Raw genomic sequence first — 25481 nt, 5'->3', positions numbered from 1 at the left:
ACGACGAGGCTCCCGGGCGGAGTGCCTCCTCCCTCCCCCCAGGGCCACGCTAGGGGAGATTGCTTCAGCACCTCTCAAGGTAGTAGCGGGTTACAAGCGGGGGAGGGAGGGAAGCCGAAACAGGGCGGTCCCTCGGCAACCTCCTAGCCATTTTAGGAGGAAATGCGAACAGCTGCGCCTTACGTTTCAATAACTTTATTGAGCCCCTATTCTCCCGAGAACAACCACGTCTGCGCACGCGCGTCCGCTTCCCTCCCTCTTCTTTCTGCCCTCCCTCTCCCCTCCCACTGGGAGGAGAGCGCTCCGCTGCTGAGCCGATAGGGACTGCATCCTCGGCGGTGGGGGCGGATGTCCTGGGGAATTCTCGGAGAGCAGTAGGAGGAAGGCTGGGGATCCCGGTCTCCTGCTCGCCGTCTTCCCCAGAGAAGGAGGAGGCGGCGACCTGAAGAACCCCGGGGAGGGGCAGCGGCGGCTGGGGAGGAGGAGGAGGAGAACAACACGCGCGACCCCCCGCTGAGGATCCCCCCCTGCTGATCCGCCATGGGTAATACCACCAGCGAGCGGGTGCCTGGGGAGCGGCACGGCTCCAAGTCCCATCGAGCCGATGGCGCGGGTGGGCAGCCGCACGGCAAGGAGCATCCGCACAAGATCATGGTGGGCAGCACGGACGACCCGAGCGTCTTCAGCGTGCCCGACTCCAAGGTGCGCATAGCCCGGCGGTGGGGGTTGGGGTGGGGGTCCCTTCATCTCCTTCATCCCCTTCATCCCCTCTCCATCCCCAGCCCATCTCCGCCCTTTCTCAGCCTTGATCCAACCCTTGGAGGTCAGTTAGTTTCTCGTTTGGTCAGTTCTTCATCTAGTCAATTTCTCGTCAGGTCAATTGCAGGAGAACACTTTGGGCTGTGCCCTCTTCAGGTTTGTAGAGATGTCATGCGGGGAAAATGGATTAGATTTGTGCTGCAGGGTTCTAGGAGGAAGAAGAGGCAGGCTGGAATGCATCTTGAGCAATGCTGGGAGGAAGGTTGTCACCTCAACCAGCATGTCTTTTTTTTTTTCCTTTTTTAACCCTTACTTTTCGTCTTAGAATCTATATTGTGTACTGGTTCCAAGGCAGAAGAGTGGTAAGGGCTAGACGATAGGGTTTAAGTGATTTGCCCATGGTCACACCGCTAGGAAGTGTCTGAAGCCAGAACTACCAGAACGTCTTAAGTCTTTTTTTGTGGGATGGTCCAAGTGCGGGGAGGGGCCCCTGAGCACCCCAACCAAGCCTTGCCCTCAAGGAACATCCATTCTGTTGGAAGAGAGCTTGTAAAAGGCTGTGTACAGACCGGATATATAAAGTAAATGGGAGTCAAATTAGAGGAGGGGGGAAAGCCTTTTGCCGAAGGTAGGATTTGAACTGAATCCTGAAGGAAGCCAGATGGTAAAAACAAGGAGGGACGGTATTCCAGGTGTTTGAGTCTGGAAGATGGGAGTATCATGATCCAGGGATTGCAAGGAGGTCGGTTCCACCAGATCACAGAATAGGTAGAAAGGAAGTGTAAGAAGACTGGAAAGATGGGAAAGGCCAGGCTATGAAGGGGTTTACAATCCAAATAGGAAAATAAATAAATAAATAAATAAATATGTATGTACATATATATATGTATATATATACACACACACATATATATTTACATTTAATCCTGCAAGTAATAAGGAGTATTTTTTTTAAGTTTTATTTGTTTCCTTACAAAGAGAAAAGAGAGTATTTTACTAGGTAGGGGAGGGCCTTAGGAAGATCACTTTGGCTGTGGATTGAGGGGGAAAAGTTAGGTAGTGCAGACAGCTGGCTCTTGGGATAGTCCAGGCTTGAGCTGATGAACCAGATGGTGGTTTTGTCAGAGGAGATTGGCAACATCTTGGATGGATTAGTGGAGGGAGTGTAAGGAGCTGAGGATGACTTGGGAGCATGGGTGACTGGGTGCAATGCAAGGAAAAACTGCAAAAAAAATGAGAACTTTCTCCCTAAACCAGGGGTTCTTAACCTTATTTCTCTGTGTTAACAAACCCTGTACCCAGAGCAAGCCTATGGATTTCTTGGCTGAAAAATGTTTTTAAATAATGAAAGAAAATGCTGGATTTCAATTGGAGATTAATGAAAATAAGGATGCATTTCCCCTCCCATCCTCCCCCCCCCCCCCAAAGTTTATAGATCTTCTGAAATCTCTCCATGTCAGTAGGGTTGGGGGGATGTCTAGGACCTTCAGATCTTTCAACAATGACTGACTTCGCAGGTAAGAGCAGGGGGAGCATTGATTTTTTTCATCTGGAAAAACCCTTGGGGACCCCAAACTCAATATGAGAACATTGCTCCAGAGCCTTAAAAAAAAAAAAAAAGCATAATCTACATTGAGACTTTATAGGATTAAGGCCATAATAGTTTCCATGTATTCTTTCCTTGCCAGCTCATATATTAGAATATTGTATAACATTCTGAGAACCACAGTGTAGGAAGACCTGTGATAAGACAACCTATTGGGTTGGGTAGGGCATTTGGGGCCAAGTAGACCTGGGTGCAAATTCTACCTACTTCAGACACATGACTCCAGGCACAGAAATGACCTCAGTCTCTTCATCGGTAAAAATAGGGGGTTGGATGTGGTGGCTTCTTATGATCTCATGAAGCTAAAGAATGTTCAGAAGGATAGTCTTTGGCTTCGGCATGTGAAGTATTTTAGCCTGAAGAAGAAAAGACTTCAGTGGGGTCATGAGACTGCTTTCAGGTATTCTGAAGGACAGTCGTGTAGAAAAGGATTAGATCTGTTCTACTTGGCCCCAGGACCACAAACTAGGAATAACAGGAGAAGGATGCCTGTAAGGAAAATCTGTGCCAGGCACTGTGCTAACTGAAGAGAAAATCTGGAGAGGAATGAAGGAATTGCCTGCGATGCTTATTGGTAAGGGATTCTTTACCAGGGCCTGAGCTAAATGGCATCCCAACCTTGTCATCACTGTAGGTATTTAATGAGGCTTCGTGGACTCGAGGAAAGAAAATGTGGTGTGTAGGTTTTTGGTTTTGCTTTTCTAGAAGGGGATCCCTCTGTAGGCTGCCCCTGATTTGGGGACAGAAGCACCAAAAAGATGGGTCTCTGCTGTTGGTTGGGTTGCTCGTCTTTTCCAGGTTTTTAGTCTGTTGGTTGTTGTTGTTCATTCATTTCAGTCACATCTGACTCTTCCTGACCCCATTTGGGATTTTCTTGGCAGAGGTACTGGAGTGGGTTTGCCATTTCCTTCTCCAGCTCCTTTTACAGATGAGGAAACTCGGGCAAACAGGGTTAAGTGACTTGTTTGGTGACTTGGTGTCAGATTGGAAGGCTATGTGAACTGAGCCCAAAGGAGGAGCTGAGGATGACTTGCAAGGAAAAACTATGGGAAATTAGAATTCTCTCTCCAAATCAGGGATCCTTAATCTCATTTGTGTGTGTTAACAAACCTCCTTCCCAGGGCAAGCCTATGGACTCCTTGTCTGAAAAGAATGTTTTTAACTAATTGAAGGAAATGCTGAATTTCAGTTGGAGGTTAGTGAAAATAATGACACAATTCCTCACCCCTGCAGCACCCCCTCCCCCCAAGTTTACAGAATTAGAAAATGTCTGAGGTCACATTTGAATTCAGGGCTTCCGGACTCCAGGTCAGGTCCTCTATCCATTGTGCCACTTAACACAGTGTGTTGGACACATTGTTAAAGTGGCTTAGACTGGATATGTGACCAAGAATCCTTGGCTTCCTAATGTGTGTGTGTTTTTAAACCCTTACTTTCTGTCTTAGAACCGATACTGAGTATCAGTTCCAAAGCAGAAGAGCAATGAGGGCTAGGCTGTCGGGGTTAGGTGACTTGCCCAGTATCACACAGCCAGAAAATGTCTGGGGGCGCATTTGAATCCAGGATTTCCCATATCTGTCCATTTAACCACTTCATTGCCCCAATGTTTGCATGTTCCTTTCTGGGCTTGGAGACAGGATTCAAATTCTGCCTCAGACACAAGCTGTGTGACCTTGGACAAGTCTCTGTGCCTCTGTTTTATCCTATGTAAAATGAGGAGGTTGGATTCCACATCCTCTAAGTCCTCTTCTGGCTCTAAATTTATAATCCTGTCAGCTCTTAATTCTGCCTGGCAGTTTCTTACAATTGCTTTTCTCTAAAACATCTGGACGTCTGACTTCCCATGCCACCTTTGGTTTGGTTTTGCAGATTTGTCTCCCTTTTTCTCTAGTTCTTTGAACTGCTATTATCACTTGTTTACAAAATGATAGCCCATGTTGGATTTGCTCTGGATGGCTTTTATTTTAGAAGAGTAGACATCGAAGAGGGGAGTTGCTCCCAAACTGGTTGCTTTGGGTGTAAGAATAGAAGAGAAAAGACTGTATGAGACTTATGCAGCAAATTCTTGAATTAAATAGATTCTCCCCCCCATCTTCCTAGTGTCACAAGACTTGAGCTCCCCGGCATTTGGAGGTGTTTCCAGAATTCCTAAGGAAAGCCTCCCAGGAGAATTCAGGAGACAACACCTGGAGCCTTACTGATGTTGAGAAATGTAGTGCTTTTCTATAGGACCAGAGCGAGCTAATAATGATGCACCCTAAAGCTTTTAATTTGTCCCTTTTAGAGCCTTCACCTTTAATCTGCTCTGGACTGACTGGGTGGATTAAAAATAAAATGAGAGGTGGTATTTGTGTCTGCTTTTTAAGGAGATAGGGCTGTGCCTAGTCCTTCTCTTCCTACCAACCAAGTTTGTAATTCAATCCACCAGTGACACAGCATTTCTTATTTCTACCATTCGTTTACTTTGAAAGGATCTTAGTTTGGGAGGTAAAGAGAAATGGTACTAGAAATGGATTCTGGTGGTTTATTTTCTCTTTCCTCTTCTTCATAACCCCTTCTGTTAGCTAAGCCACTTTCTCAGTTAAAACATGGAGAATCGTCTCAAATCATTTGCTCTGTGCTACTTTTCCCCCATTTCCTAGAATGATGACTCAGGAGTTGATCCCTTCACTGTTATTTGCTTTGCTAGAGAGAACAGCCTCTCCAGAGAGCTCACTGCCCAGGGTAAGACAGCTCCCCCAGGTTATAAAAGTTGGATGCCATTTAGGTTAGATAAACAAGCACCCATTGTAAGGTCCAGCAAAAAGGAGCCTTTTCCCATCTGCCCAATGAACTGAACAAAGATCAGGGGTGCTGTCCAGGGACTTGGGGCTCTTGAAATGTGTCTCTTTCTCTCATTACCTCTTTCAGGTCCTCAGTAGGGTTGGAACCTGGACCTGGGATCTCACTGAGGTGGGGGTTGGCAAGACTGCCCCCATCCATTTGGGTCAACACCTGCTTTGCAAACAGAGTTTTATGGCAGAAATTCTTAACCTAGATTCTGTGACCATGGTTTAAAATTTGTTTTTCTGATAATTTCAATATAATTTATTTCCCTTTTAATTCTGGGTATTCATCCTTTTTTTTTTTACATTTTTAAATTTTATTTGAACCCTTACCTTCTGTCTTGGAATCAATACTGTGAGCCTGGGCTTGACTCTCAATCGACTGAGCCACCCAGCTGCCCCCTTGATTCTGGGTATTCTAAATGTATAACATTATTCTGATGAAGGGGTCCACTGGCTTCCCTAGACTGGCAAAAGGATCTCTCTCTCCCTCTCTGTCTCTCTCTCCCTTTTTCTTCTCCCTCTATCTTAGAGAATATCTAAAGCATTAAAAAGTCAGCTTGCCCAGGGCACCGCCAAAGAGGTCTGAGCTGTGCTTAAATTAAATACCAGGCTATTAGGTCTTTCTGCCTCTCAGTCCTCTTCAAGACAGAGGATAAAGATTTTTTTAAGTTCATTTTCTTTATAGTCATCTGTATATGTTTTGATAGCTGTTAATATCTTTTTTTTTTTTAAGAAGTAGTAGGGGCTCAGTGGATTGAGAGCCAGGTCTAGAGATGGGAGGTCCTAGGTTCAAATTTGGATTTAGACACTTCCTAACTGTGTGACCCTGGGCAAGTCACTTAACCCCCATTGCCTAGCCCTTATCATTCTTCTGCCTTGGAACCCATACTTAATATTGATTTTTAAGATGGAAGGTAAAGATTAAAAAAAAAAAGAGGCAATCAATTTCAGTCAATATACTGATGAAGATCAAATCCTAGATCCCTAGGATCAAATTCTGCTCCCATCCTGGCCAACCATAGCCCTCTTCTGCTTTGGTCAGCTCCATGGGACTCGCCTCCCCAAGGCTGGCATCTCACAGAAGCTGCAGGTGCATGGCATTGAGTCTTTGTGGCCTCATCTGATAAGAACTGCTTGCTCTAGTGGAGATTTAGGGTTCTTTGGCTTTTCTTTCCCAGAAGCTTTAGTGTTCTTTGATTTTTTTTCTTCCCTTCCAGCTGTCTCAATATATGCTGTTGTTATTTAGTCTTATTCAATTGTGTCTGACCCTTCATGACCCCGTTTGGAGTTTTCTTGGCAGAGATACTGGTGTGGTTAGCTAGGTTAGCTATTTCCTTCTCCGGCTCATTTTACAGATGAGGAAGTGAGCCAGCAGGGTTAAGAGACTTGCCCAGAGTCACGTAGCTAGTAAGTACCTGAGGCTGGGTTTGAACTCAGGTCTTCCCAACTCCAGGCCCAGCATTCTCAATGTATAACATTGGGGAAATAATTTTGAGTCTTTTTCAGTGTTAACTATCTGTATGTCTCATAAAACATTTTGTAACAAATTTAATTACAATCTTAATGAAAGTAAGTGGAATGAGAAATAAAATCTAAAATAATAGGGCAAGTGTAGAACTGTTTACATTTTGATAATGGGAAAAACTATTTAGACCTGAAATTCTAATAACATCTTATTATCTTTCCTCTCCCAATCTGTTTTTCTTTTGTGTGCCGAGGAGGCTTTCGTGATATCTTAAAAAATATAGTCATTCTCAGTGTGTGTATTATTCTGATTTTGTTTTCTTTTGTGTTTTATTTTCTCCCATAAATTGCCTTCTAGAGTAGCTTTGAGAACTAGAATCACTTCAGATGTTTGGGGAAAAAATACTACATGAAAAAAACTAGATTTTTTGGTTGTGGTGGTGATCATTGCCAGGTTTTCTTTCTTTCTTTCTTTTTTTTAACTTAAGTGAGCTTTGAAGATTTTTTTTGTTTGTTTTCTCCCTCTAGGGTGGGTAGAGGACAGTGGTAGAAAGAACCAAATGAGTAATTCTTTTGGTCTTCTGTAAACATCAGGGAGTTTGGCACTGCCTTGGTTAAAGGGAGCTGTTCAGGCAGCATCACTGCTGGTATCCCAAGTCTCCAGAGCTTTCCACCCATCCACTCTAAATTAATTCATGTAGAGGAGACTGAGCAGAATAAATAAGGCCTTATGCAACTCCCTCCAAATTTGTGAAAATTGATTATCTACTTTGGTGATTATTCATAAACACATCCCTTCCTGATTTCTTTTCTGTAATTGAAAACTACTAATTAAACTTGATTTATGAATTATTTGTTGACCTTTTATTATAATTAAAAATGGAAAGTTGTCCATATTTGCTTATCAGATACCTGTAAGACTGACTTAATAATGACTTAAAAAAAAAGATCCCATCACCATCATAGTGTCCTTTAAGGCAATTGTTGGGCATGGCTATATGTTAAAAATAGCAACAAAACTTCCTAATTTCAGCAGAGGAACTCAGTGTAGTTATAGCATTCTTCAGCTATCTGATTTATCTAGAGACTCATTTTATAGAGAAAGAGGTTGCTGCTCTGAAAAGGCAGAATGATTTGCCTGTAGTCACCAACGCTGTTTATATACTATAAGCTAGTCTCTACTTCGACTAAGGAAATTTGTACTAGTTTGTTTATTGGATTCTGGTTAAACTTTAGCTATTGTGGGGGGCAGCAAGATGGCTCAGTCGATAGAGTGCATAGGCCTGGAAATGGGAGATTCTGGGTTCAAACTTGGCCTCAGATAGATCCCAGCTGTGTGACCCTGGGCAAGTCACTTAACCTGATTTGCCCAGCACTTGCCCTTCTGTCTTAAAGAGTTGTTTTTAAAACAGGTTTAAAGAGTTTTGAAAAGTTTTAACATTAAAAAAAAAAGGAAGAAAGAAAAAGAAACTTGTGCTGTGATTGATTCCAGTTATGATGTTGATATTTTTTCTTACAGCTCTCTGGAGACAAAGAGTTTGTGTCATGGCAGCAGGATTTGGAGGACTCTGTGAAGCCAATGCAACAAGCCCGTCCCACAGTCATCCGATGGTCTGAGGGAGGCAAGGAAGTCTTCATCTCTGGTTCCTTCAACAATTGGAGTGCCAAAATTCCACTCATTAAGAGGTAAAAATAGGTATTTTTTAGTGGGTCCCTAGGGTGTCGAACTGGGAACATTCTTCCTACCCAAGAAGAATGATGGAATTAGATCTCTATAACTTCTGAGCATCATCCATAAAGTGATTAGTTCTGTGGCCACATTATATCCACATTATTTTTGTGCCTTAGTAATGTGCAAGCCAAGTTATTGTACCACAGCTATTATTTATAACATTAATGGGCCAAAGAATCTCGGACTTTGAGACCACAAACTGAGGTCCACTGGAAATTTTTGGTAGCTAAACCCATTTGATGGAATCCAAGAAAAGACCACTCTGTCCCAAAGTACTTGGCAGACTGTCATATGGAAGAGACATTAGACTTGTTCCATTGGCTCCAAAAGACAGAAAACAAGAATAACGGGTGGAAAAAGAATCAATAACGACCTGAAATCAGAAAATGCCTTTTAACTATGAGAGTTTCGGGCAGAGGTTGGATGACCTCTCTCCAGTATGCCAGAGTAGAGATTCTTTTGGGGAAACTGAGGTTCCTTCCAGCTATAAAATTCTCTGCTTCTGTGAAGGGTGGATTCTTGTTATTCTGAAGGCTGTACTACCCCAAATCTTGTAAGATTTCAGTATAGTAGTGTGTTGGGATCTGTGTGTGTTTGTTTAAATATGGTAGAATGGAAAGAGTGCTAGGTAGAGAATTAGTTTGATTTCTGGTGGTACTTCTCACTAGTGGGTAGAACTTGGGCTAAGACATTTGCCCCTCTAGGCTTTACTTTCTTCATCTGTAAAATAATGATGATGACAGTGATGATAGCTACCTTATCTACCCCGATGGGTAGTTGTAAGTATAAAATGAGATGTTGTTCCTGAAGCTTCTTTGTTAACTATAAAGGATAAGTAAATATTATAAAGAGCATAAATGTGTTAGGGCAAACACATTTTCAATGACTCATATGTAGAATTAGTGCTGGAGAGGGACCTTATATATATATATATTAGAACAGAATTAATTCCAAATAGGTAACAATTATTCATGTAAATATTACATGGTCATAATAGAATAGAGGATGAAGGACCTCAAGTCATGGATGTTTTCATGGGAGCAGAGTCCAGTGCTCTTTCTCCTACCCCACATTATTTCTGTGTTCCTAAAATTAGCCCTTATGCCAACCCAACACACCATTCCAACAAATCATTAGATGGCAACTGTAAGATATTTGGGGATGCAAAGATGGAAAATGACAACACCTGCCACAAGGAGATCAAGTGTGAGAGCTGGGGAGGATTTGGGGGGACTCTTATACCCAATGGCTTCATAGTCCTGGATTGTTCAGCCCCTGCTAGTCTCTTGAAGACCTTCTCATGAGTCATAGAGGGTCTTCATTCTGTTTCAGTGAAGGGAGTATAATAATACAAATCACAGATCCTTAAATTGTTGACGCAGAATGCAGGGGCAAAACAGATATATTGGTGGAGCTTTTTAGGAATATTTGAGGAGGGAAAGAACAGTCTTAGCTCTGAAAACAGCAAAGTTCGTCCAGCTTTGGGATCCCATTGGTAGAGTGACTCAGTCTCTTCCTGTCCTCTATCTCCTTATAGCCACAATGATTTTGTTGCCATTTTGGACCTCCCTGAGGGTGAGCACCAGTACAAGTTTTTCGTGGATGGCCAGTGGGTCCATGATCCATCAGAGGTAAGCAAGCCTTTTTTGGAATACCTTTCATGTCACCCTCATCCTTCCATTCTTGTTGCCCCATCTCCAGACCAGGCTCTCCCTGCCTTTTACTGTCAGATTGTCATAACAGTTTACTAACTGATATTGTTTTCTTTAGTGTACCAACCTTTCAATCTATCCTGCCCAGAATTACCAGATTAGATTAGTTGCATACTTGAAGATTGATCATGTCTCTTCTCTCCTCAATTGTTTTCAATTAAAAAAAAACAAACCACTTTCTAAGTGCCTTGGTGTGTACAAAGAACTGTAATAGTCTTTGGGGAAACAAAGCTTTTTTTTATTAAAAAACAACAGTCACTGTCTTTGACAGCTCCTCATGGTCCACTGAATAAAGCCCAAATTTATCCTGATATTCAAGGCCTTCTATGATCTGTTTTCCCAGCCTTTTGCTGTCTTCATCCTCCTCACTGTAGCCAAATTGGACTATTTATCAGTGGTTCCAAACATGCCCTACCTTTTCTCACTTTGCTGAGAAAGTGGCCTGTTCTTGGAAGGCTCTTTCCCACAGCCTTCTCCATATTTCCAGCTGTTGAAATTCCTTGTCTCCTTCAAAATTTAGTCAACTGCAACTTTTTCCTCGAAACCTTCCTTGATTCTCCTTGCATGAAGTGATCTCTCACATCTCTGACTATTTCTAGGACCAGACACATTTTTTTACTAAGCACATTCCTAATTCTTAGCACCAGTGAGAAGAGGCCAGTGGAACTGAGTCAGAAGACTTTACTTCTTGGCTCTGATATTATTCGCTGTGTGATTATGGGCAGCTCATTTAATTTAGCTAATTCTAAATTTCCTCTTTCTATCAAAGAATAGTGATTTAGAGTCATAAGAACCTGGTGAAAAATTGAAAAGAAATTTTCTTTCAGTACAAGCTACATGCCTTGTGGACAGTTGGACACCTCAAATCAAATTGAATGTTTTGTTATTGTTTATTATTGTTAACTATTTACATGTATCCTCATCTCTCTTGTAGACTATAAGTTCTTGTAGAGCAAAGAACAAAGCTTATTTATTGTTAATTCCTGTTGGTCTCCAAAACTTAGCCACTAAGTGTGTCTTTAGTTATTGTAGCAGATGCTTAATAAGTGTCAAGTTAAATTCAGTCCTTTCGTATCTTAAATATTGTCAGGGCTGAAAGAAAGGGAAAACTTTTTTAAAAACCATACCTTCTCTCTTAGGATCAGTGCTAGGTATTGGTTTAAAGACAGAAGAGTTGTAAAGGTCAGGTGGGGGGGGGGGGGTCAAGTGACTTGCACAAGGTCACATAGCTAAGAAATGTCTGAGGCCAGATTTGACACTAGAATTTCTCGTCTCTAGGCCTGGGGAAAGGTATACTTTTTGAATGAGATATCCTGGGGTTTGTGGTGTGGGATTCTTTTTGGTGGGTTGCAGTGTTGTGGATTTTTGATCTGACCCGAGTGTTCTTGAGTTTTGTTTCTTAGTGAAAAAGAAAAATGAGATATGAGCATTTTCAGCAAAAAGAAGGGGGATTTGGAAAAGGACTTCATTCCACTTTTCATTTTTCTTTTTTTTTTCAGCCTGTTGTTACCAGCCAGCTTGGCACTATTAACAACCTGATCCACGTCAAAAAGTCTGATTTTGAGGTATTTGATGCTTTGAAGTTAGATTCTATGGAGAGTTCAGAGACTTCATGCCGAGGTAATATTTGTTTTGATCTTACTTATAGAATCGACATTAAAACATACATAACTTCCTAAGAGCTCTATTGCCTTATTTCTTTGTACAACAGAAATTTCTTTTGATACTTTCTTGATCCTTTAGCTGTAAGCATTTGGAACATTTCCCGTCAGCTTTTTTTCTGTTTCTGTCCAAGCATAACTTGCTTAGACCACTCATGCCTATGTGCTCTTCTCCTGCTAGATTCAGCCATACAGAGGCCCAGAGAGGAAGGTTTAGGGGGAGCCCCTCAGGCTCCAGATCTTACTGATCTCTCCAGCTCTATCAGGAATTACTTCAACTTACTGGTGGTTGATGGGGACTAGTATAGAAAAAAGAAAAAGGGAAGAAAAGTTGTGTGCTTTTTATCTTTAGAAAATTTCCAATTAAATTTGGAAATTTTAAGAAATGTCCTTAAAGGAAAAGAGCTAAGATTTTCCTCTGAATTTATTTGATAGGTTGCAGATTTGGAGGGCAGAATACAGTAGAGAACTGAATACAGGCCAGATGTCCTAGGAGAAGAGGGATGGGTAAACAATGTGGTGCAATCCTGAAAGATGTGCACCATAAAAGCAGATTTCTCATTGGTTGTGTACAAATACATGTTTCTTTGTGCCCCTAAATCTGCCACCTCTGAAGAGCCCTGACTCAGGCACTCCAGTGGTGTAATTGATCAGATATTCACAAAAAAGAATCAGTGGGCAGCCAACCAGAGTTCATGAAGCTCCCGGTAATTGTCAGTCCTGTGCTAAGCACCAAGGACTCAAGGAGCCCACGGTCTGACAGGGAAGGTGACGAGGCTCACCCAGGAAGAGCTAGAGAAAATCTGAGCAGGAAGACACCCACTTAAAGGGGTATTGGGAAAGGCTTCCTGCAGAAGGGGGGTGGGTGGGCAAGGAGAATGTCCCAGGTTCCAGGGACAGCCGGAGTCAGGACAGGGAGCAGCCAGGGCTGCCATGGAGGTGATGGGGAGTCCCAGGAGCTTCTGTAGTAGGGCAGTGACAGGGTCAGGCCTGCCCCACAGGAAGAGCAGCCTGACAGGTGAGGGGAGAGGAATCAGAGGTCCCAGCGGCATACTGCTTGCTGCAGGGATCAGGGATGAGGGGCCATGCTAGCCAGGAGGCAGAGAGGGGTAAGGACCTGCAGGTCAGAGAGAAGAGCTGGGGAGCACCTGCAGAGGCGATCATGGACTCCTCGGGAGATTCTCAGGCAGAGGAGCTTAAAGGGAGAAGGGCTGGCCGGACTGGAGAGCCTCGGGCTGCTCTGCTGGCTCTCCTCGGGGTTAGTGGGGAACCGGCAGAGCAGTGTCCTGAAAACCTGGAGAGAATGGTCAACAGAGTGAAGAGGGCAGAACGAGGCTGACTGAGAAAAGGCCATTAGATCCAGCAATTAAGAGATCATCAGTAACTTAGGAGAGGACAAAGAGTTGGGGGGGGGGGGGGGGCATTGAGAAGGCTAAGTGGTAGAGAGCCAGATCTGGAGACTGAGGAGTCCTGGGTTCAAATGTGGCCTCAGATACTTTCTAGCTGGGGACAGATGGAGTTAGGGTGTTGTTAAGAATGGAGGAGAGGAGACCATTTGTGGGCAGGAGGGAAGAAGCCCTTTGGGAGAGAGTGCTGCCTATAGAAGATGATCTCATTGGGGCTGCATAACCGACCCAAGGCTAGTGCTCAGATCAGGAAATTTCAGAGTTCACAAATAATGGAAGTGGAGACGTATAAAAATGTAAATAATTAATGTGCTGTAGGTTTTCTTTTGTAAAGTTGGAAAATGAAGATCTGAAGAACTGTGGCTGCCTAAAAATCTACTTTCTTCAGATCTTATGTAATGCTTTATCTTATTCCAGAATCTTACTATATCCTGGTCATTAAATTGTTATTTACTGTGGCCACCACATATACTGTCTGCCAATACACCTCCTCTGTGTGCTCCTTCTTTGATCTTTATAGCTTTGTTTCCCTGTTAGCCAGTTTCCTATTTCTTTAGCTTCTTTTTTCCTTTTATTAATTAATGGTGACAGTGAAAAGAACATCCTCCTGGGAATGGTGATACTGCTGTAACGGACCAGCTCTATGATCTCTTATTTCTTTTCATTTGTAAAATACAAATGAATGCCTAGAAAAAAAATTTAAGATTGAAGGGGATAGTAAAAGTAAAAGAATTTTACTTTAAATCCTTATCTTTTGCTTTAGAATCAATACTGTGTATTGGTTCCTAGGCAGAAGAGCAGTAAGGGCTAGGCAATGGGAATACAAGTGACTTGCCCAGGGTCACACAGCTAGGAAGTATATGAAGCCATATTTGAACCCAGGACCTACCATCTCAAGGCCTGGCTCTCAGCTCACTGAGTCACTTAGCTGCCCCCAAAAGTAAAAGAATTTAAATGTACAACATTCAGATACACATGCGCAATGTTACACATTGACCATAATGATTCTTTTAGTACCTTTCCCCCTGCCTTCCACTTAAGACTTTTGCCTAGCCTTTTGCCTCATAGTACCCCTGACTTAGAAGAAGCAATTAGCTAGTGGCCAAGGGATTTGAAATGGCCAAGTCACCCCATGGGTATACTTGTGTGTACTCTTAATAGGTCACCCATTTAATGTCTAGCTCATTAAGGCCAGAGGTTTTGATCCTCTAATCCAGCATGCTAAATGAGGGTTATTTATTTTCTAAGCTTGGACTAGGTCAGGGATTCCTAACGCTGGCTGAATTTCAACGTCTCCACTTTTTTCACAGGATGTTCAGACATCCTTGACAAATGTTTACATGCAAATTTAATTGTATTTATCTTTAATTTTAAAAATAAACTTGCCATCTAACCCAGATCAAATAGCTTGCCTGCTCTGGGAGGGGAGAGGGAAGGGAGGAAGGGAGACAGGGAGACAATTTGGAACGTACCACTTTGGAAAACTTAGGTGGAAATTTGTTATGATGTACCATTGGCAAAATAAATTATCTTAAAAAAAAACAACTTGCTAAATAGCATTTTCATTTGCTGACATAAAGTCAGACAAACAGATCCCATTGGTAGAGGTCTTCAAGCAAGGGGGCGGAGCCAAGATGGCAGCTTAGTATCTGAGACCAAATGGCCATCCTTGGGGTGGGCTGAGGGGAGGATCTTAGTCACCTGTGAGTGGGACTCTTTCCCTTGGCTTTAAAGGCCTCTCCCGAATCCCAGAATAAGTGACTGTTGCTGGGAAAGCATTAGCTTGACCAAATTTCCACAAGGTCATCTTCTCCGGTTTTCCATCGTCTTCTCTAATTGGGAACATTTCTTTCAGACCTGTCCAGCTCTCCTCCGGGGCTTTACGGTCAGGAAATGTATGTCTTTCGATCAGAGGAGCGCTTTAAATCCCCGCCCATCCTCCCTCCTCACCTCCTCCAGGTGATTCTCAACAAGGACACCAATATTTCGGTGAGTGTCACCTCAACCGCCGCCCTCTAAGGTTTCTGCCTTGTAAAAGTCACTTATACCTAAATGGCCGGAGCTCCAAAAGACACACAACTTCCGGGATCTGAGGCAGCAGGGGTCCCAGGCCCCTCCCCCAGCGGAGGGTGGTGCCTTCATGGAGCATTCCCTTGGTTTTAATATAATTAGGCCCAGACTATTGGCTTTCTGGGGCCACCATTCAGCAGGTGCCATTTTATTGTGTCCGTTTTGGAGGGCAATTAAAGAAGCCCAAGCCGTGTCCACCCTCGGAGAACTAGTCACCCAAAGCCAGATCAGCGCGCCTCCTGACATCTGAATGTCGCCTTTTCGGAAGGATTCAGTTCGTCTTAAGGCTTAAGGTTTTTGCTCTGAGCTCATGGCTTTTTTATAATACTTGTAAGTGTTACAGGAATGGATTCCGAGGCAGAAGCTTGCTCCCAGTTAAGTGGCTCCCGGGTCACTCGGCTAAGACGCCTGGGGGGTCAAATTTGAATCCAGGGCCTCCCCTTCAGGCCTGGCTCTCTCTGCCCTGGGCCCCCTGGCGGCCCCCCAGATACAAGTTCTGGCCTGTGAGGAAGAGCAGGCCCAGCGGTTTATTGGCTTCCTGTTAGACTCTGGCGTTTTCTTTCCCTTCTCCAGTGTGACCCGGCCCTGCTCCCTGAACCCAACCACGTCATGCTCAATCACTTGTACGCGCTGTCCATCAAGGTGAGTGACAGCCCGGGGGATCCCCAGAATGAGGGGGGGGCACGAGAGACAGGAAGATGGCGGCCGGAGAAGGCGGTCTTCCCCGGCCTTTTTGCCCAGCTCTTTGCAGCAAGTCTGTGGGATCCTCCCAGGAGAAGAGGCTCCCGGTGCTTCCTACCCACCCTCCCCCACCCTGCCTACCTCCCCCCATCCCCCCACCCCTCCCCCTAGCTGCGGGGACCCTCCCTGGAGGCTCCGCCTTCCGCTCACCCTTCTACTTTGTTAGTGTCCGAGCTTCGCTAAGGCAAAGTGCCCCTTTCGGCTGCCTGTGAGCCCCGGCATCACCCCAGAGAGCCAAGGAAGGAAGTGCCCGCACTGGGCGGCGGGACAGAGGGGCGGGGCCGTCCTCTGCTGGAAGAGCGGGAACTGAGCAGGGGTAGCCAGCGTGTGAGCCCGTACTTAGCCAGTGCTGATCCAGGTTGGGGGTGGGGGGGGGCAGGTTCCGGTAGGAGAGCCCAGCTCTCTTCTAGCCCCCCTCAGTCTTCAAGAGTTACGGGTAAAAGAAAAGGAGGGGGCAGCAAGGTGGCCCAGTGGAGAGCCAGGGCCAAGATGGGAGGTGGCCCCATGCACTTCCTCAGACACAATATGAATTCCAAGGTGGAAGGTAAGGATCTAGAAAGGTATATTATGTATTGATTTCAGGGCAGAAGAGCAGTAAGGGCAGGCAGTGGGGGTTGGGTGACTTGCCCAAGGTGTAAGCGAGGAAGTGTCTGGGGCCAAATTTGAACCCAGGACCTCCTGCTCCAGCCTTGGTGCACTAACCCCTGAGCTTCCTCACGGCCCCTAGAAAGCAAGCATTTATGAAAGGTATATTGTGTGGCTGACGCTTGGTTTGCCTCTCCTGACCGCCCCGTGCTGGTGGTTGTTGCAGAATCTTTGCCCCTGTGGGCCAGGCCCGCCCAAGAAGCCACCTTCCTCCCCTCCTGCCTCACTCCCAAGTTCTTTTCTGCTTTTGACCTTTGGAGTGAAAGTTAGCTCACTTCTGTGGGGGAAGATTTGGGGGTTTGGTTCCCTTGGGTTTCCCTCTAGTCCTTATTTCTCCCCAATGAGCAAAGGCTGAGCTCTGGGGAGGCTTTTTGGCAGGAGGCCATGTTGGCCTTTAGCCTTCCTCCAGCGGCACAGCTGTCTCCCGCAGAGCAGCCTCCGGCCAAGGCTCCATCCCGGCCCCGGGCGGAGCTGAGCTCGGGATCAGGGTCTGCGTCTCTTTCAGGACAGCGTGATGGTCCTCAGCGCCACACATCGCTACAAGAAGAAGTACGTCACGACGCTGCTGTACAAGCCCATCTGAAGGGCCCTGCCACGCCGCCCCGCACACGGGGACTGAATCCCAGGCTTGGCTTAGAATCCAGACCTGTCTGGAGCTCGGAGGCCGGCCTCTGGGATTCGGAGCCTCCTCTGAACGGGCCCTCGTGTTCCCGCATCGGACCGCAGCAGAGCCTGGCGAGTCGTGTGTGGTTATTTTTTAAGAGAAAAGTGTGGACTCGTGTGCGTATGTATCATAGAGACAGGATCTCCGGGCGACAGAACCCGGCTGCTGCCCCGTCTTTCTGCAGCAAGGCCTGTGGGGGCCTTGCGAAGGCCGGGGGAGCAGAAGTGACACTGCTTAGCGCCATTTCCCCGACCTCCGTGGGACGCTTCATGGGCAGGACCGCGGTCTGGCACAGAGCCCCATCCCAGGAGCTTGCGCTCCTGCGGGATCCCTTTCATCTCTGTGGAAGCTGGCCTCGATTAAGTGGACGTTTCCTAGAGGTGCCCAGAGGGAGGCTCCCCCCACGCCGCCCTCTATCCTTCCCAGGCCCTTCCCCAGCTCCTGTCCAGAAGCAGCCGTTCCCTTTGGACCCTGTGCTGGGTGTGGTGAGGCTTCTACCAATGGCGCGGCTCCCTTAGCCGCCCCATCACCAGAAAGACTCACCTCCCGAAGACTCCCCTTTTGGCCGGCCCTCCGCTATGAAAAAATGCCACCGCGCACGTGTGCATATGTGTGTGTGTGTGTGTGTGTGTGTGTGTAACACATGTTCTATGTATAGAGAGTGGATGGTGTGGTGTGATGATAATTAACATTTCTGAGGCGCTTTGAAGTTTACAGAGCATGTTACATACCTGATCCCTTTGAACCCTAATAACTCTAAGGTACAATGGAAGTTATTTTTCTCATTTTGAAGAGGAGGAAACTGAGTCTAAGAGTAATTAAGTGGCTTGCCCCATGGTCACAAAGCTAATAAGGATCAAAAGTGGGATTTGAACCCACATCTTCCTAATCCTTCCATCCACCCTTCTGACCCACTCTTGACATGTTGCTCTGGAAGTTCATTCTGGCTTCTGTGGGTAGAGAAGGGAATTCCCCTTCCCCCCTCCCCAAGACTCTTGACTTGAAGCTAAGAAACAAGATGGCGCCCCTGGTTCCTCAGATCATCTAAGCCTGCACTGAACTTTTTTCTTTTAAACTCTGGCCTTCTATCTTAGAATTGATATTAAGTTTTTTGTTTGTTTTTTAAACCCTTACCTTCCGTCTTGGAGTCAATACTGTGTATTGGTTCCGAGGCAGAAGATTGGTAAGGCCTAGGTAATGGGGGTCAAGTGACTTGCCCAGGGTCACACAGCTGGGAAGTGTCTGAGGCCAGATTTGAACCTAGGACCTCCAGTCTCTAGGCCTGACTCTCAATCCACTGAGCTACCCCCTTGATATTAAGTATTGATGCTAAGGCAGAAGAGTGGTAAAGGTCAGACCATTGGGGTTAAGTGGCTTGCCCAGGGTCACACATCCAGGAAGTGTTTGAAGCCACATTTGAACCCAGATCCTCTCAACTCCGGTACTGAACTCTTTATAAGATTTCTTTTTTGTTCCATATAATTTTAAAAGTAACTTGACTTTGGCTTAGCAGAAATCATGGAGCCAAATTGATCGCTAGTGTTGAGGATTATAATTTGGTAAATATTCATAATCCTTCCTTATTTACAGATTAAATGCAGGTCATATATCCAGAACTGGCTAACCCTATTACTGGCTCAGGGGCTCCCAGACTGCTTAAGATGGATTCCGCCACCCTTACAGGATACCAGCAGGTCCCCTTGGCTACCTCCTGCTTGTCCTAAGCTGAGATTGGAAAAGAACTGTTGTCCTGGGTGGGTGCCCCGATGGTCCTCAGTATCCTGGCCAGGCACCATCTTAGCTTGATGGGGCAGGGGACAGGGATGCCCCCGGAATGGGGGGAATGAATGAAAGTCATTAAGGACCCCCCCTAACCATGGAGCTTCATTTATGCTGCTTTGGACACTGGAAAACCTCCCCCTTTGCCCCAGAAATCTTGCATGGAGAACCTTCTTTGGGCCCAGATACCCATTGCCCTGCGTGGTGGCAGTGGTGGTGTTTTAAATAGGCCAACTCGCCCTGCACGTTCAAATTTTGTTTGATAAAATATTACATAAATTGAGTGAATCACAGGTAGAGACTCGGGTCTTTTTGTGACACGTCGAGGCCTCGTGCAGGGTTATTTGTTGTGACAGGATTGAACCAAGTTGTTGTCTCTGATGATCTCTAGTCATGCCCTGACATTTTCATCCCATACACGGCCCTGTGGTAGTGGGGTTAGGCGGGGAAGGGAATGCTCATGTCTCCTCAGGCCAGAGCCCCAGGGTTGTGGCAGCCGTCTGTCACGGGTGATGCCTGGAGGACCAGGCCTTGGGCAAGTCTCAGCCAGAAGACGAAGGGAGCCAGCTCATTGCGGTGGCTTTGGTGGGGAGGGTGAGGGATGACCTGTTCCAGGCCTCGCTCCCTTCTCCACTCGACCTAATCTGAGAAGCCCCCACAGAAATCGTTTTGGCTGTCTGGGAGGAAGGGGTGATTTTGGAAGCTTTTACAGGGGTTTAAGTGATCACTTTATCTTCTGCTTTAGACATTGGGGTGAAAGTTCAGAAAGGAGGGCAAAGGCAGGCAAGCTTCCTTTCACTTTTCTAATTCTCAGGACTGAGGGAAAGCTGGCACGTTAGCAGAATGGATTGTCCTTGAAGGAGGAAGGACGCTGTAAAAGGACCTCAACAAGGTGTACAAGAGTGGGGGAAAGGAGGAGGGAGAGAGTGTTTGCCTCATCCTCCTAAGGGCACAGAAAACTGTGGCCCAGCTTAGAAACCTGGCCTTCCGTCTGAAAATCAAGCGGGTGATCCTCTCCCATTGTGTGGGCATTCAATTGGGGGTCCCTACAGATACTCCTCTCCTAAGGACATGGTCACTCAATTCCAGCATCACTGGAAACAGACTTTTAATTTTAAGCCATAAGGCCAGCAGGCAAGACAAGTAGAGGGTTGTGTGGAGTTTGATGAAACGTGATGGGCCTCTATGGCCGCATCCAGCCCAGGGACACCAAGACAGGAAGTGGGTTCTATTCTCCACTATGGAAAGAAGTTAGACGTTTCCAGATGAAAACTTGGGAAAGAGGCCTGCTTCTTAGGGCCTGGTTATTCTCTCGACTCCTCGTCATTCCCAGATTTCCTCCTTGGAGACTCGTTTACCATGAAGCAGTGGTAACTAACACCCATTTCTTACTTCATGCTGCTGCCGAGTTGAGATTTGCCTTTGGAAAGGGTTTGGGGAATGAAATGAATACGTTCATCGAGGAAGCCCCTTGTGGCCATCTTTTCCTTGGGGAAATGATAGCTGAAATGACGTTCAATGGCATGGGTCTTTATGAAGTGTGCCGTGTTCTAGCACATTCTCTGAATCTATCTTCAGGGGCCTGACTGGACAAAAACCAGGTATCTGAGTCTGAGGAGGTCATTGGTCCCTCGTTTATTCTTATTTCTATCTTGAGAGCCAAGTCCCTGCCATTGTTTATCAGCTGCTACTGACTAGTTATTCACAGTATCAAAATAGCATGTGTTGATGGGTCAGAGCAGACAGTTACACAATTCAAGGCTGCAAGGGACGGATCCTCTAAGACAAGAGACCTTTTGGAGCCCAAAGTCCTCGGGGAGTCCTGAAAGAGCTTCCAGAACTCTGATTTGGGCCTTCAGACCTGAGCAGCCCCTTTTAAATGTTTTATAAGTTGAACTGAATTCAGTAGCTGTCCTAGTTTGCTGCCCGAGATGGAGGAGATGTTATTTTCTGACAAGGTTTTGTTTCACTTGGAGATCTTCCCTTTAGTCCGATGGCCAAATCTTAAGTTCCATTTTCATTTCTCTGACATTAAGTGGTATCACTGTACCCCAAAGAACCCTGGCTAACATAGAGGTATTCCTAGGAATGAAAGCTGAGACAAGTGCTGAACAGTCAATTCTGTTTATCTCCAAAAGGATAACTCGTGAAGGGCAGTTACATTGAGTGTTAAGTCTACATGTTCTTGCTTCCTCTCAGCAGGCACTTGGCCTGACTGGTATGTTGTTTCAGAGTGCCCAAAGCAGGAATGCTGGTCTTTGGAATGGTCATGATCTTTGCCTGGGCCCTTGAAAAGGGCTCATTACATTTTCTGAGAGCAGGAGGCTAACTGATGTGTTGGAATGTTTTGAATGAAGGCAGTGTCATGTCTTACACATTCTGGGCGGGGGGAAGGGGCAAACCTGTCGTAGATGGGATGACCCCTCCTTTAACTGGTGCTTTTTGTCCCTTAATATTGCCAAGGAATAGAGTTCACCTTGAATATTCCTCAAGATGTGCTGTTCAAGGAAGAGCTCGGTTTTCCCTGATGCTAACCCTGGATGCATTGTGTGATATCTTTAGTACACATTATTCCTTTTCCCCTGAATGTAACTCTTAAATAAAATGATTGTACAACATAAGTATTGTGGGTCTCCTTCCATTATTGACATATCATCAAGGCTCACCAACCCCGGCAGTCTGAGAGTTGGAACGGTTCAGGAATAGAGCATGATGAGTTGTCAAGAGACATCAGCATGAAGACATGACCTCCCACTTCACTGCTCTGGTCATTCCTGCCTAATAAACACATGTTCTTAGCACCCTTACCTGCTCATTCCACCACTGCCTGAAAAGACTCCAAAGCTGGGCACACAACTGAAGGCAATAGGGTGTGCTCAGCATCTCTCCATAGTGAAATGGAAACTACTTACACACTGACCACATTTGAACACTTAATTCCATAGAGCAAAGAGACAACTGAGTTCAAGTCTGACCTCCATCCCATTCTGGCTGTAGGACCCTCAGAAGTCACTTGAACTCTTCAGAATCGATGTTGATCTCCATTGGTAGAAGGGGTGCCTCTCCAGGAATTGCCCACCCTGATGAAAATCCCAAGTCCAGGACCCCCTCCATCGCCCCCATTGTCATGTGAAGCAGCAGTGTGGGCTAAGTTCATGTGGCACCACGCTGCCTCAGGGTGCACCATATTGGAAAAACCAATGATTATCATCAAGTAAGTGTGCTGCTGAAGCTGATGGGTCCCTTCCTATGACTGGGGGAAATGGTGGCTGTTTTGTTTTACATTTTTCAACGGACATGCGGACATATCTATAAGACTTAATGATAGGAAGATTCCCAAGCAAGTAGCAGATTCTTGAAACCTAGTTCACCATGTCAGACCTGTAGTTGAGGTACTGCCCTAAAATTTAGGGTTAAGGGGCTTTAATGTTACAAAATGAGCAAATTCAAGAAAGGAGGCTTGGGTTCCATATGGAGCTGATGTCCAATTCAGTGGGAAACAAAAGCTCAGTGAAGAAAAAATTTTTATTTCTTACACACAGTCTGTGCTCCCCTTGGATGCAAGACAGCCTAGTAAGAAGAATGGGACATCTCCCTCCTGCCACTGCCCTCCTCCATCCCCAGCTGTCTTAAAACATTACTGTGGCAGCATATATACACACACATATCCTACAAGCACTGGGATGCCACAGATAACGATGGCTTCAACCACAGTGTGGGTCTTCTTGCATTCCACTTAAGAATGGGCATTGTTCTCTGATTGTGGAGCCATGCCACTGGAAAGAGTCTGGTCAGCTATTCCTGGTTCTCTAGAGGGAGAAATGTGGATTAAACCAAGGGAACAGTAAGTTAAAACCATTCTGTTGCATAAACCAAGTCAAGTGAAACTTGGATATCACAAAATAGAGGAAAAAATCATCAGATATGGAAGGTAAGAAACAAACAGTCCAGGAATTCAATTGCTTCATCGGGTCACTGTTCCAAGGTGAAGGGTACAATCTGGCTTAATCTCTCAAGGTCTCATTTTTCCTCTGCCAGAGCAAAAGTAGACAAATCACTGTGGTGATCCTTCCAGGTGAGAAACTTAAATTCTGGATATTCCTTTCATGTCATTTTCCCATGGATCCATCCCTCATGAATGATCCAAAAGAGGCCACACCAGGCAAAGGAAGACTTGTGAATGGTGAGCACCAGGGGATGAGGTCAGTCCTTCAACCATCCTTTGCAACTGCTCATGCATGTTGTAAAAATACACTTTTTTTAGAGTGGCACTGAGCTGTGAGCTTCCCTAAGGAATTAGTCCAATGTCTGTGGGCCATGCTGCTACCCATTCATGGGGAGAATGGCTGTATTTCCCCTGAGTTTACTCATTTAAAGGATAGGTACTGAAGAGAGAAGCTTGTGCAGCAGACAGCTAGGCTTTCTACTCTCTTGAGATCAGATCCAGATGCCCCAAGGCTAAGTTAAAAAGCAGCATTTTAGGTTCTACACCCATAACTAAGTTTCTACATTTTGCCCAGAGTCAGGTGGGCCCTGCCAAAATGGCAATAATACTGAATTGTTGGATCGCTTCATTTCCACGCACCCCCAGCGAGGTAACTCTGCCTCCTGCTTCCAGGTCCTCTGAACCCCACAGTACGCTTCCAAAATTGGGATCTGGATGCTCCTCAATGATTAGGCATTTGGAAAATTTGAGGGCAGGCATGTCCGTCCTGCTGCTTCAGGGATCCCTGGTGGCTTCGCTTTCTGCCTGGCTCCTAGAAGACAGGGGTCACATAACTTGGGTGTATGGCAGAACTCTTTGGGAGCTAACCTGTGGGTAGAAATAAGACAAAACCAAGGAAGTCATTAAGCCAGGATTACCATGAAGGCCATGGTTGGTTGGAGTCAGAACCAAATTAACAGGTTAGCAGAAGCCAAGGACAACCACTGGGAGAGAGATTATATTCATATTAAAAGTATCAGCCAGATGGGAATAAGCTCAAGTATGGGAAGTACCAACAGGGAAAGAAGTTGGGTCCCCACTTGCAAAAGCCCCTGCAAAGTTAGAATCCACAGAAGCATATTTCAAAGCTGAAAAGCAACTCCACTGTTGCCCAGCCCTAACATTTTGCAGTTGTTGAAGGCAAGTGTTGAGCCTGCAGCTAGTTAGGGGCAGTGCCAGATCTATAAACCATTGCCCAGCTCCCCACCAGGCTTCCTTTCTGCCATGATGCAATTACTCCCATTCCTCAGCAGCAAGAACCCTGATTAGTATCTCTATTTGGAGCAAAATGAGAGTTTTTCATGCTGTTCAAGGAGAAGGGCAATTAGCATCTAAGGTTCAAACTGAGAAGAAAACCCTGCTGGGGAGAAAAAGAAGACCTAGCCATGCCAACCACATTGGTGAGAACAACTTTTCTTCCCTCTTTGGAAGAGCCATAGAAAATCATGAACTTGGAGAGTTTGAAATGACCTTGGAGACCACTGAATAAAACCCCGTTATTTTGCAGATGAAGAATGAGTTGAGAAGCTGAATGTTTTGCACCCTAGATGTATAGCTAGTGATGGAGGTGGGATTAGAACTCAGGTCTCCCAACTGCCAGTCAAGTATTCTTACCACTCTACCCCAAAAGACTGATCACAACAGAGAGGAAGCAAGCTGGAAAAAACCAAACGTGAGAGGCTGTTACCTTTGCTAGGAGAGGGATGAAGCTTTATAGAATTAATCTTGGAAGTATTCTTCTGAAGAGGCTCAGGAGGGAAAGGGATTGTCCAAGAAAGAAAGAAGGGAAGTTAGCAAGAAAAAGAACTGAGTCATTCCCTATCCCACCTTCTGAAGGTAGTCTTCCCTTCACCAGATTACCACCTGCAGCTCCTTAGAGTTATCTTCCCAGGAGTTGGATTGGCAATACTTTGGCCATCTGGATACATGAATATTTTAAAGTAATTCTCTACTTTTAAAAGAGGCTTCAAATTGCTAATTGGAGAAGGATCTTCTCCCAGTTATCCTCACTGTGCCTTTTGCTACAATAGCATGTGTGTGTATATAAAATTCTTTTCCTTAAGCTACTCCCTGTTTTAGGTTTCATGTACTATCATAAGAGATTACTCTTCAAAATAGAGATCCCATTCAAAATTTGTCATGAAGAAATTGATAGAAAGATTGTTCCTCCTTAAAGGATAAGATTAAAAGAACAGGAGAGGGGGCAGCTAAGTAGCTCAGTGGATTAAGAGCCTGACTTAGAGATAGGAGGTTCTGGTTTCAAATCTGACCTCCATTGCCTAGCCCTTCCTTTTCTCTTCTGTCTTGAAATCAATACACAATATTGATTCTAAGTAACAGTAAAGGGGGAAAAAAGCATGAGACCCAGATAATGTTATCTTTTGTGCCTTCTGCTTTGTTCTCGTCATCACAACTTTTTACTATTCAGA

General features: G+C 45.3%; 2 protein-coding genes across 25 annotated transcripts in view; one reads left to right on the top strand and one right to left on the bottom strand.

The window, feature by feature from the left end:
- Window positions 1-261: 261 nt before the first annotated feature.
- PRKAB2 (protein kinase AMP-activated non-catalytic subunit beta 2) lies at window positions 262-21688 on the top strand. The gene is made up of 7 exons (XM_056819293.1): window positions 262-702; window positions 8177-8343; window positions 9927-10020; window positions 11601-11721; window positions 15024-15157; window positions 15812-15880; window positions 17130-21688. Exons 1-7 carry the CDS (start codon window positions 541-543, stop codon window positions 17205-17207), a joined length of 825 nt encoding a protein of 274 aa, XP_056675271.1. The 5' UTR covers window positions 262-540; the 3' UTR covers window positions 17208-21688.
- An 886-nt stretch (window positions 21689-22574) lies between these two features.
- The window catches only part of LOC100617812 (myomegalin), a 312633-nt gene continuing 309726 nt past the window's right edge, over window positions 22575-25481 (bottom strand). For 14 of the 24 annotated variants that reach the window (XM_056819272.1, XM_056819284.1, XM_056819282.1 and 11 more), the window contains one exon: window positions 22575-23880. In XM_056819272.1, the coding sequence (XP_056675250.1) occupies window positions 23839-23880 (42 nt within the window). In that variant the 3' untranslated portion in view covers window positions 22575-23838. Of the gene's footprint in view, window positions 23881-24739; window positions 24792-25481 lie in introns of all 24 variants that reach the window. The other 10 variants (XM_007485320.3, XM_056819292.1, XM_056819279.1 and 7 more) reach the window with 2 other exon arrangements.

This window comes from Monodelphis domestica, chromosome 2 (assembly GCF_027887165.1).
Source record: "Monodelphis domestica isolate mMonDom1 chromosome 2, mMonDom1.pri, whole genome shotgun sequence".
NCBI lineage: Eukaryota > Metazoa > Chordata > Mammalia > Didelphimorphia > Didelphidae > Monodelphis > Monodelphis domestica.
The sequence above is the reverse complement of the archived record's forward strand: the minus strand, read 5'-3'. Positions and strand labels throughout refer to the sequence as shown.